General features: G+C 49.3%; 1 protein-coding gene and 1 long non-coding RNA gene across 2 annotated transcripts in view; one reads left to right on the forward strand and one right to left on the reverse strand.

Moving 5' to 3' along the window:
* Window positions 1-7118: 7118 nt before the first annotated feature.
* LOC114763864 (uncharacterized) lies at window positions 7119-9978 on the reverse strand. The gene is made up of 3 exons (XR_003742391.1): window positions 9874-9978; window positions 9273-9349; window positions 7119-7179 (listed from the first exon to the last, which is right to left on the reverse strand). It is a non-coding gene; the product is annotated as an uncharacterized LOC114763864 (long non-coding RNA).
* A 1113-nt stretch (window positions 9979-11091) lies between these two features.
* foxo3b (forkhead box O3b) overlaps window positions 11092-27500 on the forward strand; it is an 18387-nt gene continuing 1978 nt past the window's right edge. The window contains exons 1-3 of the mRNA XM_029002748.1: window positions 11092-11904; window positions 23416-24907; window positions 25734-27500. The exon at window positions 25734-27500 is cut by the window's right edge and continues 1978 nt beyond it. Of these exons, the coding sequence (XP_028858581.1) occupies window positions 11386-11904; window positions 23416-24894 (1998 nt within the window). The 5' untranslated portion in view covers window positions 11092-11385 and the 3' untranslated portion in view covers window positions 24895-24907; window positions 25734-27500. The remainder of the gene's footprint in view (window positions 11905-23415; window positions 24908-25733) is intronic.

A 27500-nucleotide genomic window follows, 5' to 3' on the forward strand; every position in this document is an offset into this window, starting at 1 on the left:
CCACTGAGGTGCCACTGAGCGAAGCACCGTCCCCACACACTGCTCCCCGGGCGCCTGTCATGGCCGCCCGCTGCCCACTCAGGGTGATGGGTTAAACGCAGAGGACAAATTTCACTGTGTGCACCGTGTGCTGTGCTGCTGTGTATCACATGTGACAATCACTTCACTTCACACACACACACACACACTGCCATTTAACCCACGGTACATTAACGCTCAGTTTAACATACAGGCCTTCAAAGCGCAGGGCCGGTCTGAGACGCTACCCGCTCAGCGTAAGAGCAGCAACTCTTTAATCTCCCTTCTGTCTCGCTCGCGCACTCTTTGTCCCGGCGTCGCTTTTCGATTTACCAGCACTGTGATGTTGCATTTAAAAACCCGCGCGGGGCCGGGGGATAAAGAGGCGGGGGAGAGCGGCCGTTCTGCGGCGCGGCGCTAATGCCCGCTCGCATGAAGTGGCCTCGTTGATGTTGTTGCATAAAAAACGCTTTCCTGACATTCAGGCCGCCAGCGAAGAACAAAGGCGCACGCTAAAACTTAATAGCGAAGCGCATTTCATTTTAATTAGAGGACTAATGGAAGGTCGCGGCGTGCACATGAAAGACAAGCGGAGGGCCCTTTATTGATGAGAAGAAGAAGACAAAAAAAAACGGAAGAGCGGCACGACGGCACTGAGCGGCCAATCAGAGAGGGAGGAGGTCTCAACCAGAGTAAACATTCATCCACAAGTCAGGTGTTTGGCCCGAGGAAGACACACAATCACTTTTTTACGGTCAGTTTCCCATCTTCAGTTTCTCCTTCCTAATGCCCGATGCACAATGTGATATTTTGGGTCGTCACAGATGAAACTTGACGATTGCGAATCAGTCGTGGCAACGTCTTCCATCATGGCTCATAAATGATGTGTCTTTTTGAGCACTGTGCTGGAAATTTAGGACGAGGGCCGCCCCAGCCAATAAAAATGCTACATTAAATGACATATTCGTCTATGCTCAAATCCCATTTTGTAGCATGGGGGCTGACGTTCAGGGCAATAGTAAGAGAAGGCTTACCTTTGACCTCACACTTGAGGATCGTTGGTGTGATTTGTCCAATGAGAGTGAGCTGACTTCATAACCAGAGCACAGTAACACTGACACACCTCAAGGTTAGAAAATCGTTAATATTGTAATGATACTTGTCAGTTCACAAGCCCTTCTGCTCAGGCTCCGTTCCTATCTGACATCTCTCAATCTTTAATACGTGTTCAATTCCTGATTTTAAAATGACAAAAGGGTCTCCTATGGTCTGCAGCAGGTGGGACTCATGAAGTGACGTATAATGTCTTTAAGTCCACCATAAAGAAATGTGTGAAAATATAAAATGTTTCTGCCCTGAAGCACTGGGGGCCAGTACAGGCATATTTGTGAGAATCAAGTTAAAACTTACAATTTATATAAATGTTTAAATGTTCCGAAACACTTCCAAATTTACTAATGGCTGAACTGTAATCTAAATGGCCTATTGGGTTGAAGACCCAGGTTCAAATCCCACTTACTACCATCGTGTCCATGAGCAAGACACTTAACCCTAAGTTGCTCCACGGGGGGACTGTCCCTGTAAATACTGATTGTAAGTCGCTCTGGATAAGGGCATCTGGTAAATGCTGTAAATGTAAATTAAATGGGCAGTTGTGGCCCAGTGGACTCGTAATCTGAAGGTTGCAAGTTCATATCCTGGACCGGCAAGGTGCAACTGAGGTCCCCATTGAGCAAGGCACTGTCCCCACACACTGCTCCCCGGGGGTGACATGTTGAAATGCAGAGGACACATTTCACGGTGTGCACTGGGTACTTGAGGAAAATCGAAGCTAGGAGATGTAGGCCCTCTCATTTTCCAACAGCTAATTGGGAACAGAGACCTTTGCCTCTGTGACACTGAGCAACCTGATTGTGTGTGTGTGTGTGTGTGTGTGTTTGTGTGTGTGTTTGTATGCATGAATACGACAAATTGTTCAGATGTCCACGACCCTCATCAGAACAAGCAAATGGGAATCTGAACTGAACTGACTGTTCAGACATACTTTCCTTATGTAAAGCTAGTTGAAGGCCCTTAGTGAGTATGCAGCAGTCCTAATGTGTGTGTGTGTGTGTGTGTGTGTTTCACTGTGTGTCCTCATTGTTTGGGAATGTAATGAATTTCTCTCTGTCCAGTGAAGCCAATGACGGAGTGAAAAGAAAAACGGGGAAAAAAGAAAAATCAATTTGTGCCTCTCCTCGTCCCTTTTGTCGCCCGTCCCTCCCGTTCTCCACTTCATCAGTGGCCGCTTTATTAGCCAATCCGACATGGAGGACGATGTTATTAGGGGCTAAAGAGCATCAGTGACACGGGGGTTCTGTGTTTCTGCGTCTCGGAAGCTTCACAGGGACTCGTCCTCCTTTCATCCGTCTGTTGACGGTGAAGTCCGACTCGCCGCCTCCCTCCTCCGCCCTCCACCCGCGCTTTTTTGATGTGTTTTTACCTGGACGTTACACACACACACACACACACACAGCTTTGATCAGACGTGGTGGACGGAGGACAGTGAAAGACCGAGGCTTTGAGAGCGAACCGCCGCTCGGCTGGAATGAGACGCTGCTGAATTTCAAAGTGCAGCGACGGCCGCTCAGCTGCTTTGCAATTTAATGGCGTCATTGTTAACAGGTATCTGCACTGCTGGGGTAATTACCTGTGTGTGTGTGTGTGTGTGTGTGTGTGTGTGTTGGGGCATCATAAATAATCACTGGATCATTTCCAGGTATTTTGCTGTGCAAACACACACTCGCAGGAGAACACACACACACACACACATTCACACACACATTCTTACACATTTGATCTGTGTGAGACATTACACACCACTGCACCTTTTACACTTGTGTGTGTCGGTACATGTGTCGGGTCCGATGATCCAGACAGAAGGGCCGGGCTGCAACTTTCAATATCCAGAGGGGAGTGAAATCATCAATAAAAAGGACAGAGCATAATCGATTACATCATAATGCCGTTGATTGGTCATTTTCTGGCGGCGGCTTGAATTCCAGTTCCGGCAGTGATCGTGGCGGCCTGATCTGAGAACAGTCCGGCCTCGTCCACACGGACCTTCGAAATGAACGGCCTCTGAACGCCATACGCGGTTTTTAGCTGCATTAGATTGGCGTTTCGCTGCCGTTTGATGGTTCGCACCTCAAATGCTCACGCTTTAAGCAAAACCAGGCAGGATTTAGGAGGTGGAGTCAGGACAGCGGGACAAGATTTTCTGGATTTTCACTTTTCACAGCAACGAATTGAAAATGTGCTCCGGTTGGCCACTTTCACTTCGGCACCGAGTAGTCGTTGCTGTGTTCTGATTGGCCGTGTCCAACATTTTCCTCTAATCCGGTGAAGAGAGTGGACAGACAGACAGGGAATGGATTTGGAGTGAGAGAACGGGAAATTGATACTGAACGTATGAGCGTCACCCGAGATTCGTGAGGATTGGCAGCCCTGCACTGGAACACAGACTTGCTAGTTCACTACCCAGGTAGGGGGCCAGACAGAATGTAAGATAACTATCCTTTATTCACTCCACACGCGACTAGATGAATGAAATGGCCACCGATGGGACACCACATCCCTGAAGGCAGGAAGTTGTAGTACAATATTTCACAGAGGTTTCCAGGAAATGAAGGACAGGTCTAGGTCAGTGACAGAACATTAGCCTTTATTTTATTTTAAAAGAACTCAAATAAAAGTGGACTCGTAGCTGTGCGTGTGCATACACGTGCATGCATGTAGTGGCAGAAGGCACATTTTCGGCCGCTGGAACATTTCTTGTCATCTCTTAGTCTGTCCCCAAGGCTCCCTCTGCTGGTCGGAGGCAGTAAAGTGTGAAATAACGTTTTTAAAAAAGCGAATAAAACACAGAGAAAGACTGTAAAGGTCGGGTTTCACCATTTTGACTTTGACAGTAACGTGACACGGTGCCTGGTCCCTCCTCCTCTTCCTTCCTCTCATATGTTCTTCATTCGATCTCTTCTGCTCCTCCTTTTCTCACCGCTTTGTGGGATAATTACAGTGTTGGTTATTCGGCAATAAAGGCCGACACTCCAACACAGACTTGGCTTACAGCAAGTGTGCGTGTGTTCGGCATTAGACAGTGGTGTCCAGCTGTTGACATACAGCGTGTGTCTCCTTTCCCTTCGTCATTGGACAGGTCCTGGACATCCCTCATCACTGACACCGACCACCGAGAAACTGCCTGCACTAGCACCTCTCGGACCCAGAACCCACCAGAGGAGATGGTGCTACTGGTGCTGTGGGCGGGGCCTGGGAAACGCACAAACTGGAGGCTTTCTGACCTGAGCTGGTGACCTTCAGAAGTAACGAATAATTAGGTGTAATTAGCGTGTTCACATTGTTGCTCACCCCTATTTTACACCCCCCCACACACACACATATTCCCTCCCCTAATCTGTGACCAAATAGAGCCTACACCCCCGAACACACACACACACACACACACACACACACACACAGAGTGGTCACAAAAAGCACTTTGATGTAAGAGGAGTCGTCTTGGACTGTTTTAAGCTCTTTAGTCCTTCTCTCCTCCTCCTCTTTTCTCTTTCAGCTGTAAGACACACAGATGAATGAATAACAGCCCCCACCCATCAGCACCACGTTCTTTCACTTCACTTCGGACAACAAAACCAAAGAGGGGAGGGGCGGAGCTTCTGCGGCGTAATGAGGCTACAGCTTGTCAGCCCCTCACGTCGCCGCTTTTTGTCATGCTTCAATGGCGCCGTCGCTTTTCAGAAAAAACTTAAAAGCAACTTTCTGTTCTGAAGTGTGGAGAAGAGAGAAGGGACCTTCTGACTTGTGGGAGGGGCATAAAGCTGCGTGTGTGAACCGATTGGCTGGACGTTTCTGGTTCACCAACGTTCTCCTTCAAAATGTGACATTCAGTTTGCATGACATTCGGAAAGACATGTAATTATTGTCTTAGTCACTGAAATTGAAATAAATCGATCGGAAGTGAAGGTAGTTCTTCACCCAGACTGGCCCAGGCGCTCAGCTTGACACGCAGAGTTCATTTCTAGGTGTCGTCTGCGTTCAGATAGCTCCACGGCTACCAAAGACAACGTGCATCTGTACAGCAAAATAAGTTGCCGGTTCAGTCCCTCCAATTGTGTCCCTGAGCAAGACAACCAGAGTCTTAAATCAGGCTGTTAAATGGCTGCAATCTCCTCCTAGCCTGACAGGTAAAACTTTATTAGTCCCTCGGCGAGGCTCCCACTGGAAATTCAGTTTCTATTAGTAGTACACCGGCATTAAACGTAACAGGATAACATACAGCGATAAAAGAAAGTAAAAAAAAAAAAATAGCAGCAATTACACAGAGTAATGGCATTAATGTAACAATAAAATAATTGTTTTATGGGTTGATGGAACAGTCACGTGTCCTGTTGTCCTATAATGCATGTCTACAGAGGTACAAACGTAGCTCCACCAAACTGTGCAAGGAAACATCTGGCACCGAATGTGATGAGCACGGTGCTCGTTGGCGAGGGTACGTTTTCTGGTCTAGTTTATTGCATAAGTCACCCCAAAAAACGATCTTCACAGATATCCTACAGAGTTTCTACGATTCCGGGGCCCAACGCCCATCGAGTTTTATTCAGTTATTTAGTATATATGCATATCCTGAGGACACTAGTGTCCTCTCTCTCTCTCCTACACACACACACACACACACCGTGTTTCAGAAGTTGCACTAAAGTTCTGTGTGTGTGATGAGTTTTTTTTTTTTTAATGAAACGCTCAGAGGCTGTAATCATGCGATGATCCCCGAGAGCCGCAGCGCCGCTGATTATAAATATCGCGAGGGGACGAGTTCCGGCCTGATTGTGTTTCCGTCTCTCTGCCCGACTGTCCCCGCGCCCCGGCGTCTGTCACTCGGTACGTGTGATTAGAGGAGGGGGGCGAGCGAGTGGGACGCCGCCGGTGACCCCGGGGTCTGACGAGCCGCTGTTTTTTGTCACCGTCTTTTTGTCCTGCGCCGCTCGGCAGCCTGGCAGCCTGTTATCATGCGCCGCTCGGACGGGGGAGAAGAGAAGTTGACAGCCGGGAGAATTACTAATTACGCCCCGGTTCAAGGAGGAGGGAGAAAAGGGACTGTTCTCCGCTTCCATTGCGGAAAATGGCAGATTTAACACGAACGGAGAACAGCGGGAACATCTGGACAGATGAGCAGATCCAGAAACAGAAGAAACAAAAGGAACTGGCCTTGTTGAGTGATAGGAACCAAAGAACAACAAGAACCACAGCTAGAACCAACTGTTCATAATCAATCGATCAGACTTTATTAATATAGCACCTTCAGATATCAATACAAGGTGCTTAACAATGTGGGGGTGAAAACATTAATATGAAGTGGTGACACATTTAATTTATGTTATTTATCAGACACCCTTATCCAGAGCAACTTACAATCGGTAGTTTCAGGGACAGTCCACCTGGAGACACGATGCTCAGGGACACAATGGGGTTTGAACCTGGGTTTTCTGGTTTTGCCCACTAGGCTACCACCCTACGCAATAAAAATAAAATAGGAAATATTGTCCTTCGATTGATTTTCTATATTTGAATGTTGTTTGGTAATACACATGGATGCATCTGGTGTTAATGGGATAGATGATGGCCCTTGGAGAGTAAAAATGGTTCATAAATAGTTAATGAATACATCTCCGTTTTAGGCAGAATGTCAACCTCAACCCTCTGTTCACTCCTTCTGCTGGAAGCTTCTGTTATCCACGTAACAGTGCTTCTGAATCAAAATGTACGGTATAGCGGATTATTATTTACGTCTAATATGAATATCTGGATAGAACAGTAACCTCTTTAGGTTAATACGAATTAAATACTTTACTTTGTTTAAATTGGCTTGCCGTAATTGCTCTGAGGCTGTGTATACACCTTCAGTACAGCGATTGTGAGATATGACGAGTGCAATCACACGATTCACCAGTAAAATTACATTACACGTTCATGCTGGAATCGTGGATCCGTCTCTTTTGACGAGGCAAAGTGATCAATTACCTTCTCATTGAAATGTTCATGGCTGCCAGCAGGTTATGAATGATGAGAGCGTCGGTGTAATCCCCCTCGGTTCAGTTTCTGCTGTAAAAAAAAAAATAATGTGTGATTTTCAGCCTAACCGAAAATCATCAAACTCAACATTCAGAGGAACTCTGTAGATTATTCTCACACACACACACACACACACACACACACACACACACAATGCTGAATGCTGGCTCGTTCGTGCCCCCTTCTGGCTGGTTGTAATAAAACCTCGGCCTGCAACAATTCAAAATGCAAATCCATGAGCTTGCGGCCTTTTTGGTTCATGGGTGAGTTTGTTAAGTCTACTAGTTCCCTAACCTCTGCTCAACTGATATGAGCATTAGAAACCAGAGGCCTTAACTTCATCTAACTCTTCTAATGAATTACCATACCTGCACGGTAAAGCTACTGAAGACGTAAAGGTAAGGCTGGAAGCTAAAAAATATGTTATAAGTTACCTTGTAGGATAAAACATACATGATAGGTAGACTTACCATGAAGACATCATAGAGAAATTAAAAGCAATAGGCTGCATGAAATTAAACACCAAAACAATTTGACATGATATTTGATCAAGGGTCTGATCACTGAAACGAATAATGACATTGTTACTCACTTTAATTACTGCTTTAGCAAAGATATTATGTTAACATGCAGTTATTTCAGCCCCACCCAGGACCAGTTAGTATATCATAGATCTATGTTAATAAATGTTAATACATTTTATGCTAATAAAACTGAAATACGTGTATGTAGTACTTCACAAAATAATATGTTGCTATGAATAAGTGTAGCAACTCTCATCAAAAACTGGTTAATATGAAGAAAGAAGTTAACCAACCAGTTCGGTCACGGACCAACTGTCCAACTGCGTCACTGGATTAAAACTAATTTACACAAATTTCATTGTCACCTACGCTATCGTTCAAAAGTTGTTTTTGTGATAATAAACAATAAACAATTGCCTGACATAAAACAACTCCATTTTAAAATGGTTTTGGCGAGAGAAGATGACGGCATTTCTGTATTATGTTTCTTCTTTGTGTATCAGTGCTTTACCCTGAGGCCTGAAGATCACGGGAATTCACCCAGCATAGATTTTTGGCCATGTCCCTTGCAAACAGAGATGTCACCATTTGAGGAATCGTGTGATGACGCGGTTGATGAACTGAGCCGTATTATTGCAGAGATTGACTTTCAATAACATGACTTCTACCAAGTGAAGTTATTGACCTGTCATTAATTAATATAAAAAAGTCACCGGTTCAAACATCACCTGAGATACTTAACCCTGAAAGTCTCCAGCGGGGACTGTGCCTGTAACTCTAGATAAAGTCACTCTATGTAAGGGTGTTTGATAAATTGCATAAATGTACATTAATACAGCCACTGTTGGAGTTCTCGAGACTGGTAGCTGGCCCAATGGGATCGGGAAAGAAAGAGAAAACAGCGCATCCTAACAGCACAGTATCATTATTTATTACGTGCCTCAATTCAAATTCAACCAGTAAGAAGCATCTATTTTTTGGACAGTACCTTCTATCCAGTGAGCACAAGTTATTGTGGCATTACGTTTTGGACAGTTGTTTAGCTTCTATAAAACTGCCCCCAATAACTCCTGGGTCACTGCTTGTTTTGTAGGAAAAAAGGATTTAAATTGCCATATGAATCAATGTGCCAAATACAATTCGGTAAGGAGTAAATTATTAACATATAAACGTATAATTTTTTCCAGTTCATGGTAATTTAGGGTCCCCGTACACTACCCTTTGGTAAGTCTTCAACCGTAGAGCAGTGAACCAGCACTGTCTTACTAATGTTAATTTGATGAATTTGCTAGAAGAAAATGTATTTGAGAGCGTCACTGAACATTTGAGAGCCAAATGTCCACTGCCTTCAATTCAAAGCAAGGGATCGCTTCATAGCCATATTCATAGCCTCTGTCCCTGGTATAAGATACTTCATTTCAACATCTTTCTGGCACATTCCAACTCTTTCCCTTGGCAAGGTTTAAATAAGAGACATATGGGCATATGGACAATACAATTGAAAAGATAACATGAATGACACTTTACAGCAACGCCTTTTTTCTCTACTTTTGATCTGAGTATTGTGATGTTGATTTTCAGTCTTGGCCTTGGTCTCACCTTAGTGGGTCTTGGTCTTGATACCCTCCGGTCTCTGCAATGTCTTGGTCTTGGTTTAGACGGTCTTGGCTGCAACACTAGTCATTGGTATGCAGGTAGAGGAAACATCAAATCAAACATCACATTCAGGCTCCTTAAAGTGAATCTTTCCTGGGACCCTTTAACGTGTCTACTGGACAAATTCCCGGATTATCTGTCCAAGGTTCAGAAAACTTTGCTACATCTCCTACTAATGGCTGCAAGAAAAATGATAACAACTTCTGGGTTGAAACCTGAACCACCCACGATCTCACAGTGGATGCAAAAAAACAGACGGTTATATTTAATGGAACAGTTGACAGCACAACTGCAGTTGAAGACTCACATCTTTGAAAGAAGATGGAGACCAGTTCAAAGCCTTGTTGGATAGGCCACTTATGTCTCTTTTAAGTTTATATTTATGCTTGAAGTTTGTCTATTTATTTATTTATTCCCCCCCCCCCTCAGATCTTTATTGTAATTATATATATCTTTATTTGAGAGCTCGGGCCCAATTTCAGGACAGTGGTTATTGTTTGTATTTACGTTGACATCACATTCAGCTGAACTGACGACAACTTACTTGATTCTACCTGATTCCGTCTCTTCACCACACGGTGGCAGCAACGCCACATGACTGACCATCAGCCTCTGACCACGTCAAGGTTTGAAAAGGGAAGGTCACGTGGTGCAAGTGGAACGTGGGTTCCAATAATGTCGCCAGCCAAGGCTCCAGGAAGACCTAGTCCACCCGTCCGACCACAAAGCGCCTGCATTTTTAATTGAAAAAGAAAATGAGCTGAACAGCGTGATGACGTCAGCGACACTGCAGCAGTAAAGGTCGGCCCCCAGCACGGAACAAAGGGAGGGGGAGGGGCTCTGGAGGTGCGGGGGGGGGGGGGGATTAGGACGCAGTGTCCAGTTTCAGGGTGAGGGTCCCCCGTTCTCCATCCCTTTATGGTGTCCACCGCGGTCACGTGATCATGCCTCCCCAGCTCGGACAGTCATGTGGTCAGAAAATAAATCTTCCTAATGTGCATTACTAATACTGTTTATTCTTCGGTTGCTAATCTACTTTTTGTTCTTCTTCTTCTTGTTATTTTTATTATGAGTAGTAGTAGTAGTAGTAGTAGCGTATGTTCTCACTGACGCAACGTGAACGTGCATTCCTTCGCGTCACATGAACGCGGAGCGCGTTCTGGAGGAGAAACAAAGACGGGTGGGTGGGCGGAGGGTCCTGCAGGACGGAAACGAGAAGAAGAGGAGAACTGAGGAACGAATCCCCGCAACAAAAAGCGGGGGGAAAAAAACAACACATGCACCTACAAAACACCTACGTACGACCAGTAAATCCCAATGAAATTAAATCGCCGTTCGGCGGTGACGTCATGCGTCCGCGGGACCGGGACTCGCGCGAAGTGGGCGTGTCCGGCGAGCTTGATTGGCAGCTCCGGGGAGCGAATAAAAATGGCGCAGAGCGCGAGATGCCATCAGAGGTCTGACGCCGCGAGGGGACGCACTGTAACAACAACAACAAAAAATCGAAATAAAAACAAAGCAAACACGTGCTTTTTTAATATATATATTTCAATGAAATCTGACAGAAAGTAACGAAAATCACGACGATGAACCGATCGCGCTCGGGAACCGATCGCGATCTTCGGAGCTCGGGCAGGTCGCCGCATGTCCCGGCATGTCTGTGTCCCTTTAAATAGGCGCGGGGGGGGTGGGGGGGGCGGACCTCCGGGCCGCGTGAGCGCGCGCCGCGGGATTGGGCTTTAAGCCCCGGTTCGCGCGCGCAGAGCGACGGCGCGCGGACCGCGGAGAGGACAGGAGCGCTCCGCCGAACCGACGAGCCCGAGGGAGGAGCGGCGGGGATGGACCGCGCGGAGTGAGCCCGGTGGCTCCGGGACGGGGATGCGCGCGCTGCGGCGGACGGTGCGTGGACGCGTTTTTTAGGACGCAGACCCTCTTTTTTTTTGTCCCGTTTATTCCCTGCCCCGCCGTGGTGTTTTTTTTTTGACGGGATGCGCCCGTGACGGCTCGGCTGCTCCGCCTGCCCGAACGACCGAGCTGCACCGCACACCGACACGCGATGGCGGACGGCGTGGCCGCGGACGCGCTCCCGACGCTGGACGTCGCCATCGACCCGGACTTCGAGCCGCAGAAGCGGCCGCGATCCTGCACCTGGCCGCTGCCGGAGTCCACCGCGGTGAAGCCGGAACCCGCGGACGCGGAAATCATCCCGGAGGAGGAGGATGACGAGGAGGACGGCGCGATGGCCGTCAACGCCGCGGGCGCGGGGGACCAGGGGAGCCCCGGAGCGGCGGGCGCCGCGGCGCAGGACGGCGGAGGGTCCCCGCCGCCCGCGCCGTCCCCGGACGCCGCCAGCAGCGGCCAGCCCGCCGGGGCGCCGAGCCAGCAGCAGACCCCCCGGAAGTCCTCGTCCCGCAGGAACGCGTGGGGGAACCTGTCGTACGCGGACCTGATCACCAAGGCCATCGAGAGCTCCCCCGACAAGCGGCTGACGCTGTCGCAGATCTACGACTGGATGGTCCGCAGCGTCCCCTACTTCAAAGACAAGGGCGACAGCAACAGCTCCGCGGGCTGGAAGGTGAGGGACGGGGGGACGGGGGGGGTCAATGTCGTCATCACAACAAAGCCACACAAAGCAGATGTGCTGACTCGGGTCACGTGACCGTCCGCCGGAACTCAGGGGTTAAACGGGTTCAGCACGGGGTGTGAATATGGCGGGGTTACACACACACACACACACACACACACACATCTCTTCTATGAATGGGGGGGTGGGTGGACCAGACTGTCTTCAAAGGGAATGTCAGGGGCACGGGGTGGGGAGAAAACAAAGGGCAAAGGTCAGCAAAAGTGGAGGCCGCGGGTCACCACACTGACCCGAGGCCGGCGTCCATCTACCTCAGGTCCGTCTACGGGGGGGGGCACCGTTGACCATGCCCCACAGGCCGGCCACGTCCGGTTTCGCCGCCAGGCCGCGGCGCCCAGAAATAGCCGCTGATGACGGTCAGTAATTCTGCCACCGCGTGTGTGTGTGTGTGTTGAGAAGCTGCCTGGCTGCGATCCAGTGAACTTTGTCCTCAGTGTTATGTAACACGCCCAGCCGCTCCCGCTCTGAACGGGACAGGCCTGTTCCTGAGTATATATACACACACACACACACTGAGTGTAATACGCGTGTAACGTGTGTTTTATAACTGTGTAAGTACCGCTGTGTAACAAGACTTTAAAATCCCCCTTTTAAACCTAACACACACACACACACACTCTGTGTTATGTGCTGTCGTCGTGCTCGACTGGTCTGCTTTCAAGTTTGTGGGTGGTTTTCTTGTTTGCGGAGGACGTGGGCCGACGCGGCCCCGGTGCATTGTGGGCCGCCGACGTCCGCGAGCCCTCGCCCACGTCACCGTCCCGCTGGACAGTGGCTTAAATCCCCTCTACTCGTCACTCAGTCCAAAGCGAGCGGATTCCTCCAGAACATTAGTGAAATTAATTAATAATGACCTTGCAGGAGTGCATGCAGGATGGCGTGCTGGAATTTTAGCCTTGAAGATCCTAGTGGAGGCATGAATAAGGGCGCTGGGTTTGGTGGTTATTAAGAAAATAATAATAACAACAACATATATATATATATATGTGTGTGTGTGTGTTGAAAAGTGTCATAAAATGCAACTATACTGTGTGTGTGTATATATATACATATATATATATATACACACACAAACACAGTATAGTTGCATTTTATGCCGCTTTTCAAGTAAGTATATGTTTTAAATTCTGTAATAACACTTTATTCTCTACACACGCTCCTGTGTAAAGAGAAAACCAGGGATATATTGTGATATTTGAACTTTCTGAGTTTGTACTTCTCCAGCCTCGGCTCTGCATCTGTTCATCCTCCCCTTGTTCGTTGGAATGCGGTTGATAAAAAATAAAAAAAAAAAAAAGTGTCGACCCCACCGACAAACAGAACATTTCAGACTGTGCCTGTCACACCAGCACCCGTTCCAGACAGGAAACCTGACACAGAACGACTTCGGTTACAGCGGGCTGCTTCAGTGTGTGTGTGTGTGTGTGTGTTACTTTCTTGTCTTCATCCCCATTTTTATTCTTCTCTATCTTTTCATTTTACTCCTCTGTCCGTCTCTTTAATTACAGTCCCTCGTGCACTGCTCTCTGATTGGCTCCTTGTTGCCATGACTCCTCATATGTCATGTTGAGATCACAGAGGGTGAAACTGTGCCATTCTTTGCCCGGTACCAGTGTGTGTGTGTGTGTGTTTCAGTAGACCCTGTAGTTGTGACTTGCCTTTGGATGTTGGTGAATCGTGGCTCTGAACATTCGCTTTGAGTGTGTGTGTGTGTGTGTGTGTGTGTGTGTGTGTGTGTGATGTTATCAGTCAGATTGTGTGTGCTGGGTGGTGATGGGGGGGTGGCACAGGTGTGTTGCTATGGCAACTGAGGGCAAAACTGCGGAGACCGGTGATTGGTGAGGAGGTGACAGTGGTGTGCGGTTCGATAAGAGACCACGCCCCTGCAGAGACGCTTCCACCCGGCCAGATAAGGTCACGGTGTTTTGAACAGGGACCCTGCTGATAAACACACGCGCACACACACACACACACACACACACACACACAGAGTCCCGTTTGAGTTCACTTAAAAAATCTCATCCGTCCCTGTGCTCGGCCAGGTGACGCACTTGTTGCCGTGACGCAGCGCCTCCTTTCAGACTCACCTTTAAGGGGCGGGATTAGACCAGCGGCCCAGATTAGGGTGGATTAGGGTGGATTATGCCGTTCGGATTTCTTGTGCGGTTGCTGGGAGGAGCTCAGAGCATTGATACCAGTATACACACACACACACACACACACTGTACTGCTGCTTTTACAGTGTGTGTGTGTGTGTGTTGTTGACACACCTGTGCCCTATATGACACCAGAGAACCCAGAAAAAAACACACACACTGACACTCGTTTCATAAACCGCCGTTCTGATCCGTCCTGCCCCACCCACTCTGACCTCAGCCACGCCCACACTGCAAAACTCTAGCTATTGCCCGGGTGCACTCACTGTACCCGGTGCTGCCCGCGGGTTACGTCAGGAAAGTAAACAACCAGGAAGCGGGAGGGAGACGCCACAGACATTTTAACGATGTCATTTTAATAAGGGGGAAAAAGTGCACGAGACAACAAAGCAGTCGGGCCGTGAAAAAGCGCGGGGTAGACTACGGTCAACAGGGCATCGGTCTGGCGTATTTCCCCCCCATCCTCTCCCCTCTCGTCTCAGCAGACCCACGCCGTCATTAACAGGAGCGCAAATCAGCGTCAGGCGTGGGAGGAGTCCCGGAAATTACAGGCTCCTCCTACAAAAAGGAAAACACAAGCGAGACAGAGAACACGGACAACACATCACATGACCGCGGGACGTAACACCATTTACGGCATTTACCGGACGACCTTATCCAGAGCATTTTACAACAGGGACAGTCCCCCCCTGGAGAAACTTAGGGTTAAGTGTCTTGCTCAGGGACACAGTGGTAGTAAGTGGGATTTGAACCTGGGTCTTCTGGTTCATAGGCGAATGTCTTACCCACCAGGCTACCACCACCCTTGCGTGTCATGGTTCTAGTGCGCGTCCGGCTGTCCGTTCTCTATTCCAGGGCGTGGCCTAGTGGGTAACGCACTTGCCTACGAACCAGAGGAGCACAAAGTCACAGGTTCAAACCCCACTTACTACCATTGTGTCCCTGAGCAAGAGACTTAACCCTGAGTGTCTCCGGGGGGGGGGACTGTCCCTGTAACTACTGATTGTAAGTCGCTCTGGATAAAGTGAAGTGATTGTCACATGTGATACACAGCAGCACAGCACACAGTGAAATTTGTCCTCTGCATTTAACCCATCACCCTGAGTGAGCAGTGTGTGGGGACGGCGCTTTGCTCAGTGGCACCTTGGCGGACCGGGATTCGAACCGGCAACCTTCTGATTACGGGGAAGTGGCCTTAACAGCTAGGATAAGGGTGTCTGGCAAATGCCGTGAAAGTGACCCGAGACAGTCGTGTTTTTTTAATATGTGTTTATTTCTGTAAATTCTGAAGACGGGTATGGGACCCTGTACTCATCTTGTCCACTCAGCAGTACTGCACTACGTTCCCCTGCTCACTTTTTACCTGCGGTTGTGGCGGTTCGGCCGAATTGGCGCCACTGCGCTTCGTCCCCACACACTGCTCACCAAGGACGATGGGTTAAAAGCAGAGGACACGTTTCGTTGTGTCACCGTGCGCTGCAGTGTGTCACTGTGACAATCACCTTGACATTTCACGCCAGGTTTTTATCGGATTTACCCACCGATGCCGAATGTTTAGGAGAAAACCCGCCCGGCGCAGGTGTCCACGGTTGTGGCTGTAGCCCCGCCCTCGTTCGGTTCCGTTTACGGGTCGCGGGGAACCCGGCGTCACACCGGAGCAGAAGGGCTGCATTATTCATGCAGCGCTGCGGACGGACAGAGAGCGCGGCGAGGGACGGCCGGTCCGACAGGAGCGGGCTGCTGCGGTGGCGTCGCCACCGCGAGGCTTTTAGCCTGATTAATACACAGTGTGTGTGTGTGTGTGTGTGTGTGTGAGTGAGCTCCACTCCTACGTGTGGGAGACGGAGAACGTTCACGTCTGCGTGAAAAAGAGGCGGCTGGGGGGGGGGGAGGGGTGTTAGTGCAAATATAGCCCCTGGCGTCGCTACCCACAATGCATCTGTGGTGCTGCGCGCCGCTGTGTGCGCGCCGGTATGCAGCAGTAAATATGGGTCAGTGTGCTTCCCTCTCTCTCTCTCTCTCTCTCTCTCTCTCTCTCTCCCTCCTCGGCTCGTCTCTCCGTCTCTTCTCCCCTCGTTCTCCGTCCCCGTCGGAGCCAACGCTCCCCGATGGTCCCGCCTCCTGCTCCTTCCTGGAAAAGCAGGCGGGGCGTCCTGCACGCACGCAGACGCACGACAAAGATGTTCCCGAGTAATGTAAACACGTGTTCGGCCGTCCGAATGCGGTGTGTGTGTGTGTGTGTGTGTCATGTGTTTTCACATGCTGTTGTGTCGTGTGGGCGTGTGCTGCGGCGCGGACCGCGGGAGGCTGGAGACCCGTCAGGTGACCGCATCATGTGAGCGCCGCCTCCTGATGTGCGCGGTCGAGCGAGATTAGCGAGACAAGCGGGAGTTTTAGTAGAGACAATGTCCTCCAGTCGAGGAGACGGAAAGGAGACGTCCGTCCGTCTCCTGTATCCGATCAGATGCAGTGATGTCATCGCCAGATGCCCTGATTGGCTCCCGCAGTGACTGGGCTGTGACCCGTGTGTGAACACACACACACACACACACACACACACACACACTCTCATTAATCACACACACACACCAGGTTTAGGTTTATGAATGATGTCGACCGGATGAAGCGAATTTGAAAGCGAGCGAGGAATGATATACACGCCCAGACGTAGATTACGTAGATACGCGGATGGATTCCGTTTTCTTTCTTTAGAGAACAGATTAGTAGATTATACGGATGTGGAGATGTGGAGATTACGGGGAGTTCGTGGGCCTGTGGAAATATGAACATTTAAATGATGTACATGTCTCGGTCTCCCCCCCCCCCCTCTCTCGCTCTCTCTCTCTCTCTCTCTGAAACCGAAAACTGTACGGAGACTCGCTCCGCTCCTCGCAGACCGCCTAACGCCATTGGCTGCCGCGCACTCCACCCCCGCATCCGATTGGCCGCGGTGGTCGCCGGCACTCAATCAGAGCTGAGCAGAGTATCTAGGTCAGTGTGTGTGTGTGTGTGTGTGTGTGTGTGTGTGTGTGTGAACCTTGCGGTCAGATGCACTGGCGGACGTCCAGCTCCCTCCCTCCGACCGCGGGGCGAGCGGAGCCGAGGAGCGGGGGATGGGCGCGGGAACACGCCCCCCCCCCCCCCCCGTAACACAGAACGACACGCGCGGCCGTCCGTCCTCGCTGTTCCGCGCTCGCCTCTCGGGCGCGACGCCGTTACGCCGGCGGGCGAATCCGCCGTCGCCATGGTGACCGGCACAGCGTGGCCCTTCCCACGATGCCCCGCTCTTCACCTCTCCTCTCCGAGAGTGTGTGTGCCGAAGGTGGGGAGGGTTCCAAGTGTGTTGACACCTTTACCGCTTTTTAAGCGAATGAGGTCAGAACACACACACACGCACACACACACACATTTACCCATCTCCCCTCCAGTCTGCTTAGTTCTAGGAATTTCATTGTGTGTGTGTGTGTGTGTGTGTGTGTGTGTGTGTGAAGGGCTGTAATTCTGGATTTTCTGGTCCTTTGAGTCTGTCTAAAGCTCAGATTGAAGCTCCCGCAGACACATGGACACACGCACACACACTCTTTCCAGTTCCTTTATATCGCTGCGTACTTGCTGTGTGTGTGTGTGTGTGTGTGTGTGTTGGGTGTATGTACCCTGCACACCCCCATTTTAATGAGAACAAGCAGAGGGGTTCGTCTCCGTGAGTCGGGGCCCCGTCTCTCCACGAGAGATTCGGCTCAGTGCCAAACACTCACACACGCACACACACACACACACACACACACGGACAAACCAGGAGCCGTTTGAGATGTCAGAGAACACACTCCGTGCTCGCACACGACCCGTCGTCGCAGCGGCGCTGTGCGTTCCGCCGCAGAGGGCCGGCGTGTGTGTGTGTGTGTGTGTGTGTGTGTGTGTGTGTGAGCGCACGCGCGGGTTTCGCCGAGTTTCGTCATGCCTGTCGGTAGGGCGCCGCGTGGCTGAGAGAACAAACTGAACAGCGCGCTGGAGGAGGAGGAGGAGGAGAAGAAAGGAGGAGAACAGCCTGTTCTGTCCTTTCAGCAGACGAAGGCACGCACGCACACACACACACACACACACACACACACAGCATTCATAGGTGAAATGAAGTCAGCTGAGTGTGTGTTACAGTAACGACTCTACACGTTACCGGTGATCAGGTAGCATTTGTAAAGTGCACCGTATCGTGGCCGGTTCGTCGTGTCACATGACCAGTCCGACTCCGGTAAATGAAAAAACGCGCGCGTGTGTGTGTTGGCGTCTTCCGAAGCAGGAAGTTGTGTGTCAGCGCAGGAAGCGTCTGTGCGTGGAGGACGGATCGGCTGATGGCAGAACCCCTCCCAACACGCCACCGCTGTTATCCACTCTAACACACACACACACACACACACTGCCTCTACCTACGTGTGTGTGTGTGTGTGTGTGTGTGTGTGTGTGTGTGTGTGTGGCAGATTAGAGTTCAGCCGCTTTATCGCCGCCTCTTGCTCAACGGGGCAGAATTGACCTCCGAGAAAACGCTGAAGTCAGCGACACACACACACACACACAGTCACACCCGCAGCAGAGGAGGCCGAATTGTTAAAAGTGACGGCAGTGGTGCCAGTAGGGGTGACCCCCGTGAACTTTGACCTTTGCTCGAGTGCTGTCACGTGAACTCTTCAGCAGGGAGAGCGAAGCTGGCAGTCTGTACTCTTTTCCTCTCCGGGCCTCTCTCCTGGTTTTTCTCTTGAGGGGATGTGTGTGTGTGTGTGTGTGTTGCCTATATACTGTATACTCTCCTGGTTTTCTCTTGAGGGGATGTGTGTGTGTGTGTGTGTGTTGCCTATATACTGTATATGTGTGCCGTACCCTACACAAATGGGTGTGGAGACTCTTTAAGAAAATACACTACGCACTGCTGTGATTTAACCCACAGCCCCGGTTTAATTTGATCCAGCTGTGAGACACACACACACACACACACACTATTACGTCCCAGGAAAGTGTTAAAATCCGGAATAGACTCAGGGGCATGTGCCCAGCAAACAAAATAAGGCCCCTACATGTCCTTTCTAAACATACCCCGAGCATCCGTGTGTACGGTTTCCTTCCCACCCCCACCGGGGACGGTGGCGTAAAAATAAACGGCCTGTTTACCGCTTCTACTATTACTACTACTGGCGGCCCCGTAATCGGAAGGTTGCCGGTTCGAATCGCGGGCCGCCGAGGTGCCACTGGGCCTGCCCACTGCTCGCCAAGGGCGATGGTTGAAATGCAGCGGACACGTTTGGTTGTGCGGTTTACTTTTACTACTTCTAATAACTCTTTCGAATGGTAACAACTGTGCCAAATGTCCATTTGCCTTAAATCACGCTCAGGCTACGGGGTTTTGAGGCCGCAGCGGAGCTACGTGAGCTACAGCCAACGGGGGATCTCGAACATCATTTTTCGGGTTCTTCAGAGTTGATCATTGTGCAGGCGAGCGATCGGTCAGCCGGTTTTTAAAACCACCGATTTGTTGCGTCATTTCCTGTGTCGCTTTTCACATCTCGGGGGTTAAAGGTTGTGTAGCGTCTGGCTACACGTCACTGATTAGCTATGCTAGGTAGTGCGAACCTGGCTGTGTGTGTGTGTGTGTGTGTTGTCATCATCACTCACACATGGGAAACATGCAACACATCTGTTCTATCGCAGCAACTAATCTAACAGCAGAAATGGACATTTAGCACTTCCTGTGGAGCGTGCATGCGCACACACACACACACACACACACACACACACGTTCGTCTAGCAGGTAAACAAGACCAGGCACAGACTCCGCCCACTTTTTGACCATGCTGCCATGTACGGTACCCATGCGCGCTGGGTCACAGCGCGTGTGTTTATTTTGTGGGCTACCGAGGCTGTGTGTGTTATTTATAAAGCAGGTATCTGTACACAGCGTCTCTGTCGCACATTGTACACACACACACACACACACAGTCTATGTGACCAGCCAGTGACACACAACACAACACACTGACCCACTGGTGCGTGACTGTAGTGGCGCTGTTTGATTGGTTAAATGGAGCGGGCCGGGTCTTCCAATCCCCCCGCCACACCCCGCCTTAGGAGAGTAAACAAGGGGGAAATTTCAACATGGGCCATTATGCTACGCTAAAAGAGCAGCTTAGAGCCGTGTGTGTGTGTGTGTGTGTGTGTGTGTGTGTGTGTTGTGCAGTACAAGTGATGTTCATTAATGATGATAAAGTCTTAATTAAGCTGGTCGAAATGAATTTGGAGTCAGGTGGAAAGTAAAAGAAGAAGAAACATACATACACACACACACACACACACACACACACAGAGTCACCCTGCACTGGCCGGAAAGCACACATTTGGGGGAATGGAATGTTCTCTACGCTCTCCAGAGCACACAGCAGCTGGGAATGTGTGTGTTTTGTGTGTGTGTGTGTGCGTGTGTGTGTACATAAATAACTCCTTTGCTGTATCAGCTCCTGGCTGGAGTTTATTTATAAAGCACCTCATAATGTCAATGAACCCCCTTCCACACACACACACACACTTTCCCTTATTCCTCAACTTCTTGTTCCAGTTTTCAGATTTATTCTACACCTTATCTGAACGCGCACTACCGTTTACACTCGTGTGTGCACGTGTGTGTAGGATTTAGTCACCTTGTAGGCACTCCTCTAGGGAACCCAGCGTTTTCCATCACAGATGAAGTCATTTTCATCACTGAAGGGCTGCTTGCAAAAACACACAATGAGGCCATCTCACTGCAGAACACACACACACACACACAGACACACACTGCTCTTGTCCAGTGTACGCTCGGGTGCGGGTTCGTGCAGCCAGTGTGTGTAACATTATAACTGGACTCTCCCAGCGTCTTACACACACGGGCACATCTCCCACTCGACTGCGGCCGTTTAACCACGTCCAACCGTGGGCCGCGGCGCAGGTAATAATGACCTCTCGGCCCCAGTCATGACCTCTGGCCGTTTCAACCTCCGTGACCCTGGTGTAGTGGCATCTCTTTCTCATGACAGTGGACACATAACACAGACACTTTACTACAGATATTTTACTCACTTTACTCACTTTACTACAGATATTTTACTCACTTTACTACAGATATTTTACTCACTTTACTACAGATATTTTACACACTTTACTACAGATATTTTACTCACTTTACTACAGATATTTTACTCACTTTACTACAGATATTTTACACACTTTACTACAGATATTTTACTCACTTTACTACAGATATTTTACTCACTTTACTACAGATATTTTACACACTTTACTACAGGTATTTTACACACTTTACTACAGATATTTTACTCACTTTACTACAGATATTTTACACACTTTACTACAGATATTTTACTCACTTTACTACAGATATTTTACTCACTTTACTACAGATATTTTACTCACTTTACTACAGATATTTTACTGACTTTACTACAGATATTTTACACACTTTACTACAGGTATTTTACTGACTTTACTACAGATATTTTACACACTTTACTACAGGTATTTTACACACTTTACTACAGGTATTTTACTGACTTTACTACAGATATTTTACTCACTTTACTACAGATATTTTACTCACTTTACTACAGATATTTTACACACTTTACTACAGATATTTTACTGACTTTACTACAGATATTTTACTCACTTTACTCACTTTACTACAGATATTTTACTCATTTTACTACAGATATTTTATTCACTTTACTACAGATATTTTACTCACTTTACTACAGATATTTTACTCACTTTACTCACTTTACTACAGATATTTTACTCACTTTACTACAGATATTTTACTCACTTTACTACAGATATTTTACTCACTTTACTACAGATATTTTACACACTTTACTACAGGTATTTTACTCACTTTACTACAGATATTTTACTCACTTTACTACAGATATTTTACTCACTTTACTACAGATATTTTACTCACTTTACTACAGATATTTTACACACTTTACTACAGGTATTTTACTCACTTTACTACAGATATTTTACTCACTTTACTACAGATATTTTACACACTTTACTACAGGTATTTTACTCACTTTACTACAGATATTTTACTCATTTTACTACAGATATTTTACTCACTTTACTACAGATATTTTACTCACTTTACTACAGATATTTTACTCACTTTACTACAGATATTTTTACACACTTTACTACAGATATTTTACTGACTTTACTACAGATATTTTACACTCTTTACTACAAATATTTTACTGTTTAGGTTTCAGGGTAAGGTTGTGTCACATGATGTGGATTTTATAGCGTCTGCAGACTCATTTGCACGTTTACCCTTCGTAGTGTTTGCGTGTGTGTGTGTGTGTGTGTGTGTGTCACCGACTTCTACCAGTTTCCACGTAGTACTAGTGTGAGCGTGTACTAGTACTAGTGTTTTCGGAATTTAGTTAAACGAAAGGTTCGGGGCTCAAGGTGTTGACAGTTTAACTTTCGGGATTAAAATTTTGACGCTGCTTTTGTTTTTTTTTGTAGATCTACTACTATGCTGTGTGTTGACATGTATAGGTCGTGTGTGTGTGTGTGAGAGAGAGAGAGAGAGTGGATTCCTTACTCGCCTGTTGACACTGATGGATTGTAACCACATGTTCCTGACGGACAAAAAGGCCTCTGTGTTCCCGAGCCACACTGCAGCTGGGTTCTCAGTTAGTGTGCACGCACACGCACACACACACACACACACACACACACACACACACACACACACACACACACACACACACACACACCATGTACACATACAGACAGTAGTAGTACTACGTGACTCCATCCGCCCACAAACATATTTACATTTATTTTCTTGTTAAACACTTTTATGCATTGTTACACACACAAAAAAACACACACACACATCAGATCAGATCTCTGGAGGAGCTGAAAGAAGAAAACAGTATCTCTTGTCTTATAACACACACACACACACACACTTGTAGCAGTGGGGACGGCTCATTTCTCTGCAGCTGCAGCCGAGTGTGTGTGTGTGTGTGTGTGTTTAGTTCAGTTAATCAGCAGTGGGACGTGGGAGGAGACTTGATTCCTCGCTCTTAATAACAGGAAGGGCGTGGCCTGCCGCGTGCAACGCCTCCCTCCGTGACCTCATTCGCTTAATTCCTGTTTAGATTTCGTGTAATTTGCGGGAACATTGCGAGCATTTAAAACCGGCCGTTGATCAAATTCTTCTCTTCTGTTCAAACAGAACTCCATCCGACACAACCTGTCCCTGCACAGCCGCTTCGTTCGCGTCCAGAACGAGGGAACGGGGAAGAGCTCCTGGTGGATGCTGAACCCCGAAGGAGGTAGGGGGGGCAAGGCACCTCGGCGTCGGGCGGTCTCCATGGACAACGGAAATAAGTACGCCAAGAGCGCCCGAGGCCGCGCGGCCAAGAAGAAGGCGGCGCTACAAGCGGCCGCGGGCCAGGAGGGGGCGCCGGAGAGCGCCGCCTCGGGAGGGCTGTCCAAGTGGCCCGGCAGTCCGACGTCACGCAGCAGCGACGAGCTCGACTCCTGCTGGACCGACTTCCGGTCCAGGACGAATTCTAACGCCAGCACGCTCAGTGGACGCCTGTCGCCCATCCTGGCCAATCACGAGCTGGACGATGTTCCTGATGATGAGCTGGGCCCGCCTCTATCCCCAATGCTCTACTCCAGTCCCAGCAGTCTCTCCCCTCCTTCGTCCTCCTCCTCGTCCTCCAAACCCGGAGGGCCCGGAGAGCTGCCACGGCTGGCGGATCTTGCCGGAACTATGAACCTCAACGATGGGCTAACCGATCATCTTCTGGATGACATCATGGATAACATCACCATCGTCACGTCCTCCACTCAAGGTGGGCAGAGTGGCCAGAGAAGCGCCGGGACGTTCTCCTTCGGATCCAAGAGCTCAGCGCCATCCTCCTCGGCCAGCCCCTCTTCCGCTCCTACTGGGAACAGCGGGAATGGGGGGAGCGCTTCGTTTGGGAACTCCCTGTTCGGCCCGTCCAGTGGGAGCCTGCGGCAGTCTCCCATGCAGACCATCCAGGAGAACAAGCAGACGTCCTTCTCCAGCACTTCGTGTTTTGGCAACGCCACGCTGCAGGAGCTGCTCAACTCTGACCCCCTGGGTTCACACAGCGACGTGATGATGACCCAGTCCGACCCTCTCATCTCACAGACCAGCTCCGCCCTCACCTCCCAGAACCCCCGCAACCGCCTCAGCAGCCTGCTGCTTCGCAGTGACCCCATGATGTCATCGTTCAGCTCTGGGCTCAATGGCAGCAGCCAGGGTGCGAATCTGCTCCAGAACCGCCACCAGAACCACCAGCAGAACCGGGCGGCGCTGCAGAAGGCCCTGCACAGCAACGGGCCGCTCACCCTAGCCAACGACGCCAACAATCTGGCCTCCGCCAAACAGCACCTCCAACACCTGAACGACTCGTACGCACCCCTGTTCCCAGGGGTGAACGGTGGCGGAATGGCTCTGACTCCGGATCAGCTGCCCTCCGATCTGGACCTGGACATGTTCAACGGGAGCCTGGAGTGCGACGTGGACTCCATCATCCACAGCGACCTGATGGACGCCGACAGTCTGGACTTTAACTTCGACGCGCTCATCTCCACCCAAAATGTCAACCTCAACCCTGTCACCACTGGGAACTTCAACGAGGCCAAGAGCACGAGCCAGAGCTGGGTGCCCGGGTGAGAAGGCCCAACAGGTACATGCAGCCGACTCATAAAATCCAGAGCGACTTACAATCAGTAGTTACAGGGACAGTGCCGCCCTGGAGACACTCAGGGCTACGTGTCTTGCTCGGGGACACAATGGTCGTAAGTGGGGCTCGAACCTGTGACTTTGTGGTCTTCTGGTTCATAGGCGTGTGTGATATCTTGGTAGTGAGGAACTACATACCCGCGCAGCGCTTTTTGTTGCCATGTAAATATTTCCCAAACCCAGAAGAGAAACTTTAATGATGTTTCTAGAGACAAAGTTTAAGATGGGAGGAGCCTGTAGGCATTTGACAAAGTTGTCCCAATTAGGGGGGGGGTCCTTTAAGTGCAGCCAGCAAGTGTGTCCTTTGTTTTCTGGGGTTCCAATTAGTCCTTTGCACTCTGACCTATGCTGTAATTGTTTTTTTTCAAAACATGGCCCCTCCAGATAAAAATGGACAAACAGATTTAATAACGTGGCACTGCTTTGTGACGCAAAAGCTACAGCCGGAGACTGTAAAACGGTCAAATTGAGGCACGCTGTGTGTCTAAACTGTCTCTGACTGGGTGTGAAGTGACCAGCATTAATCCAAACCCTAGCATACCAGCAGGTTTTTTTTTTTTTTTTGGTGTTTCCTGGTATTTGGTGAAATACCGCCCCCTTGTGAGCTGGAGTGTTCATATGACCAGATGGGAAAATCGTACTCGTTGCACCTTTAACTTAAAAAAAAAAGATTATCTTGGATTGGCACGGACTTCAGGAGACTGTATTATCAATAAAAGCATAGGCTTTCACACCACCGACTCCTTCTCTTTTCTTCCATTTCATTTCAGGTGAAGACGGACAGACGGTGCAGGAGCTGAAAACTCATCCGAATCGATTCATGCCGTCCTCCGCCAAACCTTCCGTCATCGCCGCGACCCCATCAAGTCTGTTTACAGAACACGTTACCTTCCAGAACATTGGCCCCGCCTCCTGTAATGCCAAACACACTCACACCCTGTGCCCAGTCACGAGACCTCCGACGTATGAACATCCCAAGGCGCCGTGGGAGCGTACAGGCGGGACGAACTGGGTGCAAGAGGGGCATTTCTGAATGATGTAACAGTAGTGATGTACCTGTAGAAAAAAACAAAAAAAAAAACGGAAGTGATGATGTGATCGTGTGACCTTTAGCGATGTGTTTCCCCCGAAGGCTTCCCCCCCCCTCGCCTGTTTTTCCTTCTGTTGAGACAACACTTCCTGTCCCGCTCCTCCATGCGAGGAGTGATATTAACCAACGGCCCAACCCGATCACATGCCACACACACGCACACGCAAATCACACACAGACACACACCGTGTAAAACGTTAAAACCAGAGATGAGCACTCAGGAGTTTGTGGTTGTAATGATGTAGCCTCTTTCCTTTTCGATTTCTTTAGTGGTAGTTAAAGCCCACGGTGATTAATTATTGTTGTCCCGCAGGAGACGTCGCTGTTGTTTGTGCTTCGTGTGTGTGTGTCTTGTCCTTCAACGCGAGGACAACCGGGGGCCGCGGGGGAGGGGACAGGGTCCATAAACGACCCTTACGATGAAAAGGATCTGTTTTTTTTTTTATTTTTTATTTTGCTTAAGTGCCGAGTTCCTGCTGTGTTCCGATTGGTCCGTTTCACGAGCTGTCGCTGCGCTCTGATTGGTCAGTGTCTCTCTCTTGCCCATCTCGCACGTTACCGACGTTGATGTGAGGCAAACCAGTCAAAGTACAAGGCGAACCGAGCACTTTAGACAAACGCAAGTGTTAAACGAGTCCGGGGACTGCTCCAGACTGCATTTGGGTTTTTTTTTAGGCGGGAACGCGGCTGCTCTTCTTCTCGGGGGCCGCGCCAGGTGCTAACTGTCCAGCGCGGGGCCCCGTCCTCACGCCGGCGAGGCCGCAGCGGCCACGACTGGCGCTCAGTATTAGCAGTCAGCGCACAGACGGGCGGGCGGACGTAGGTTGGAGTCCCAATTTTTACTGAGCAAAAACAATAAGCTATCTTTTTTTGTATATTTGCCAAAAGTACTTGAACATTTAGGAGATGCTGGCAGCCAAAAACAAGACAGGAAGCTACGTCACGAACACACACACACACACACACACACACACTGTTGAAACGAGGGACCTGACCCTTTATGCAACTGCGCCGCTGTCGCTCAGGGGGAGAAAGCGATTTCAATACAGATGTACAGAATTTGATCTCTTTGGGGGTTTTTTTTTTTTTTTCGTGTGTGTGCGTGTTTCGGTGTGAACATTTAACCTCGAGCAGCGCCTCGCTGGATCTGTTCCCCCCCCCCCCTACTTCTCCCCACCGCTCGCATTTCTTTTTTTTTTTTTTCTTTTTTTTATCCTCGCAGCTCGTGAAGCCTTGAGCTCCGTGGGACTGCGACTCCCATGATGCAGTGCATGCGGCGAGCCCTTGTGTAAATAGCCTTTGTGTCAGGTGGCCTGCCCCTATGTAAATAACATGGTAGACCGTGGTGCCGTTTCAGGGCTGGACTCGGTCCGGACTAGATTCAGCTCTGGAAAAAAAAAAAACGCAATTTTCTCCTGTCGACTCACCGATTCGCTGGATTGTGTGT

This window comes from Denticeps clupeoides, chromosome 14 (genome assembly GCF_900700375.1).
Source record: "Denticeps clupeoides chromosome 14, fDenClu1.1, whole genome shotgun sequence".
Classification (NCBI taxonomy): Eukaryota; Metazoa; Chordata; class Actinopteri; order Clupeiformes; family Denticipitidae; genus Denticeps; species Denticeps clupeoides.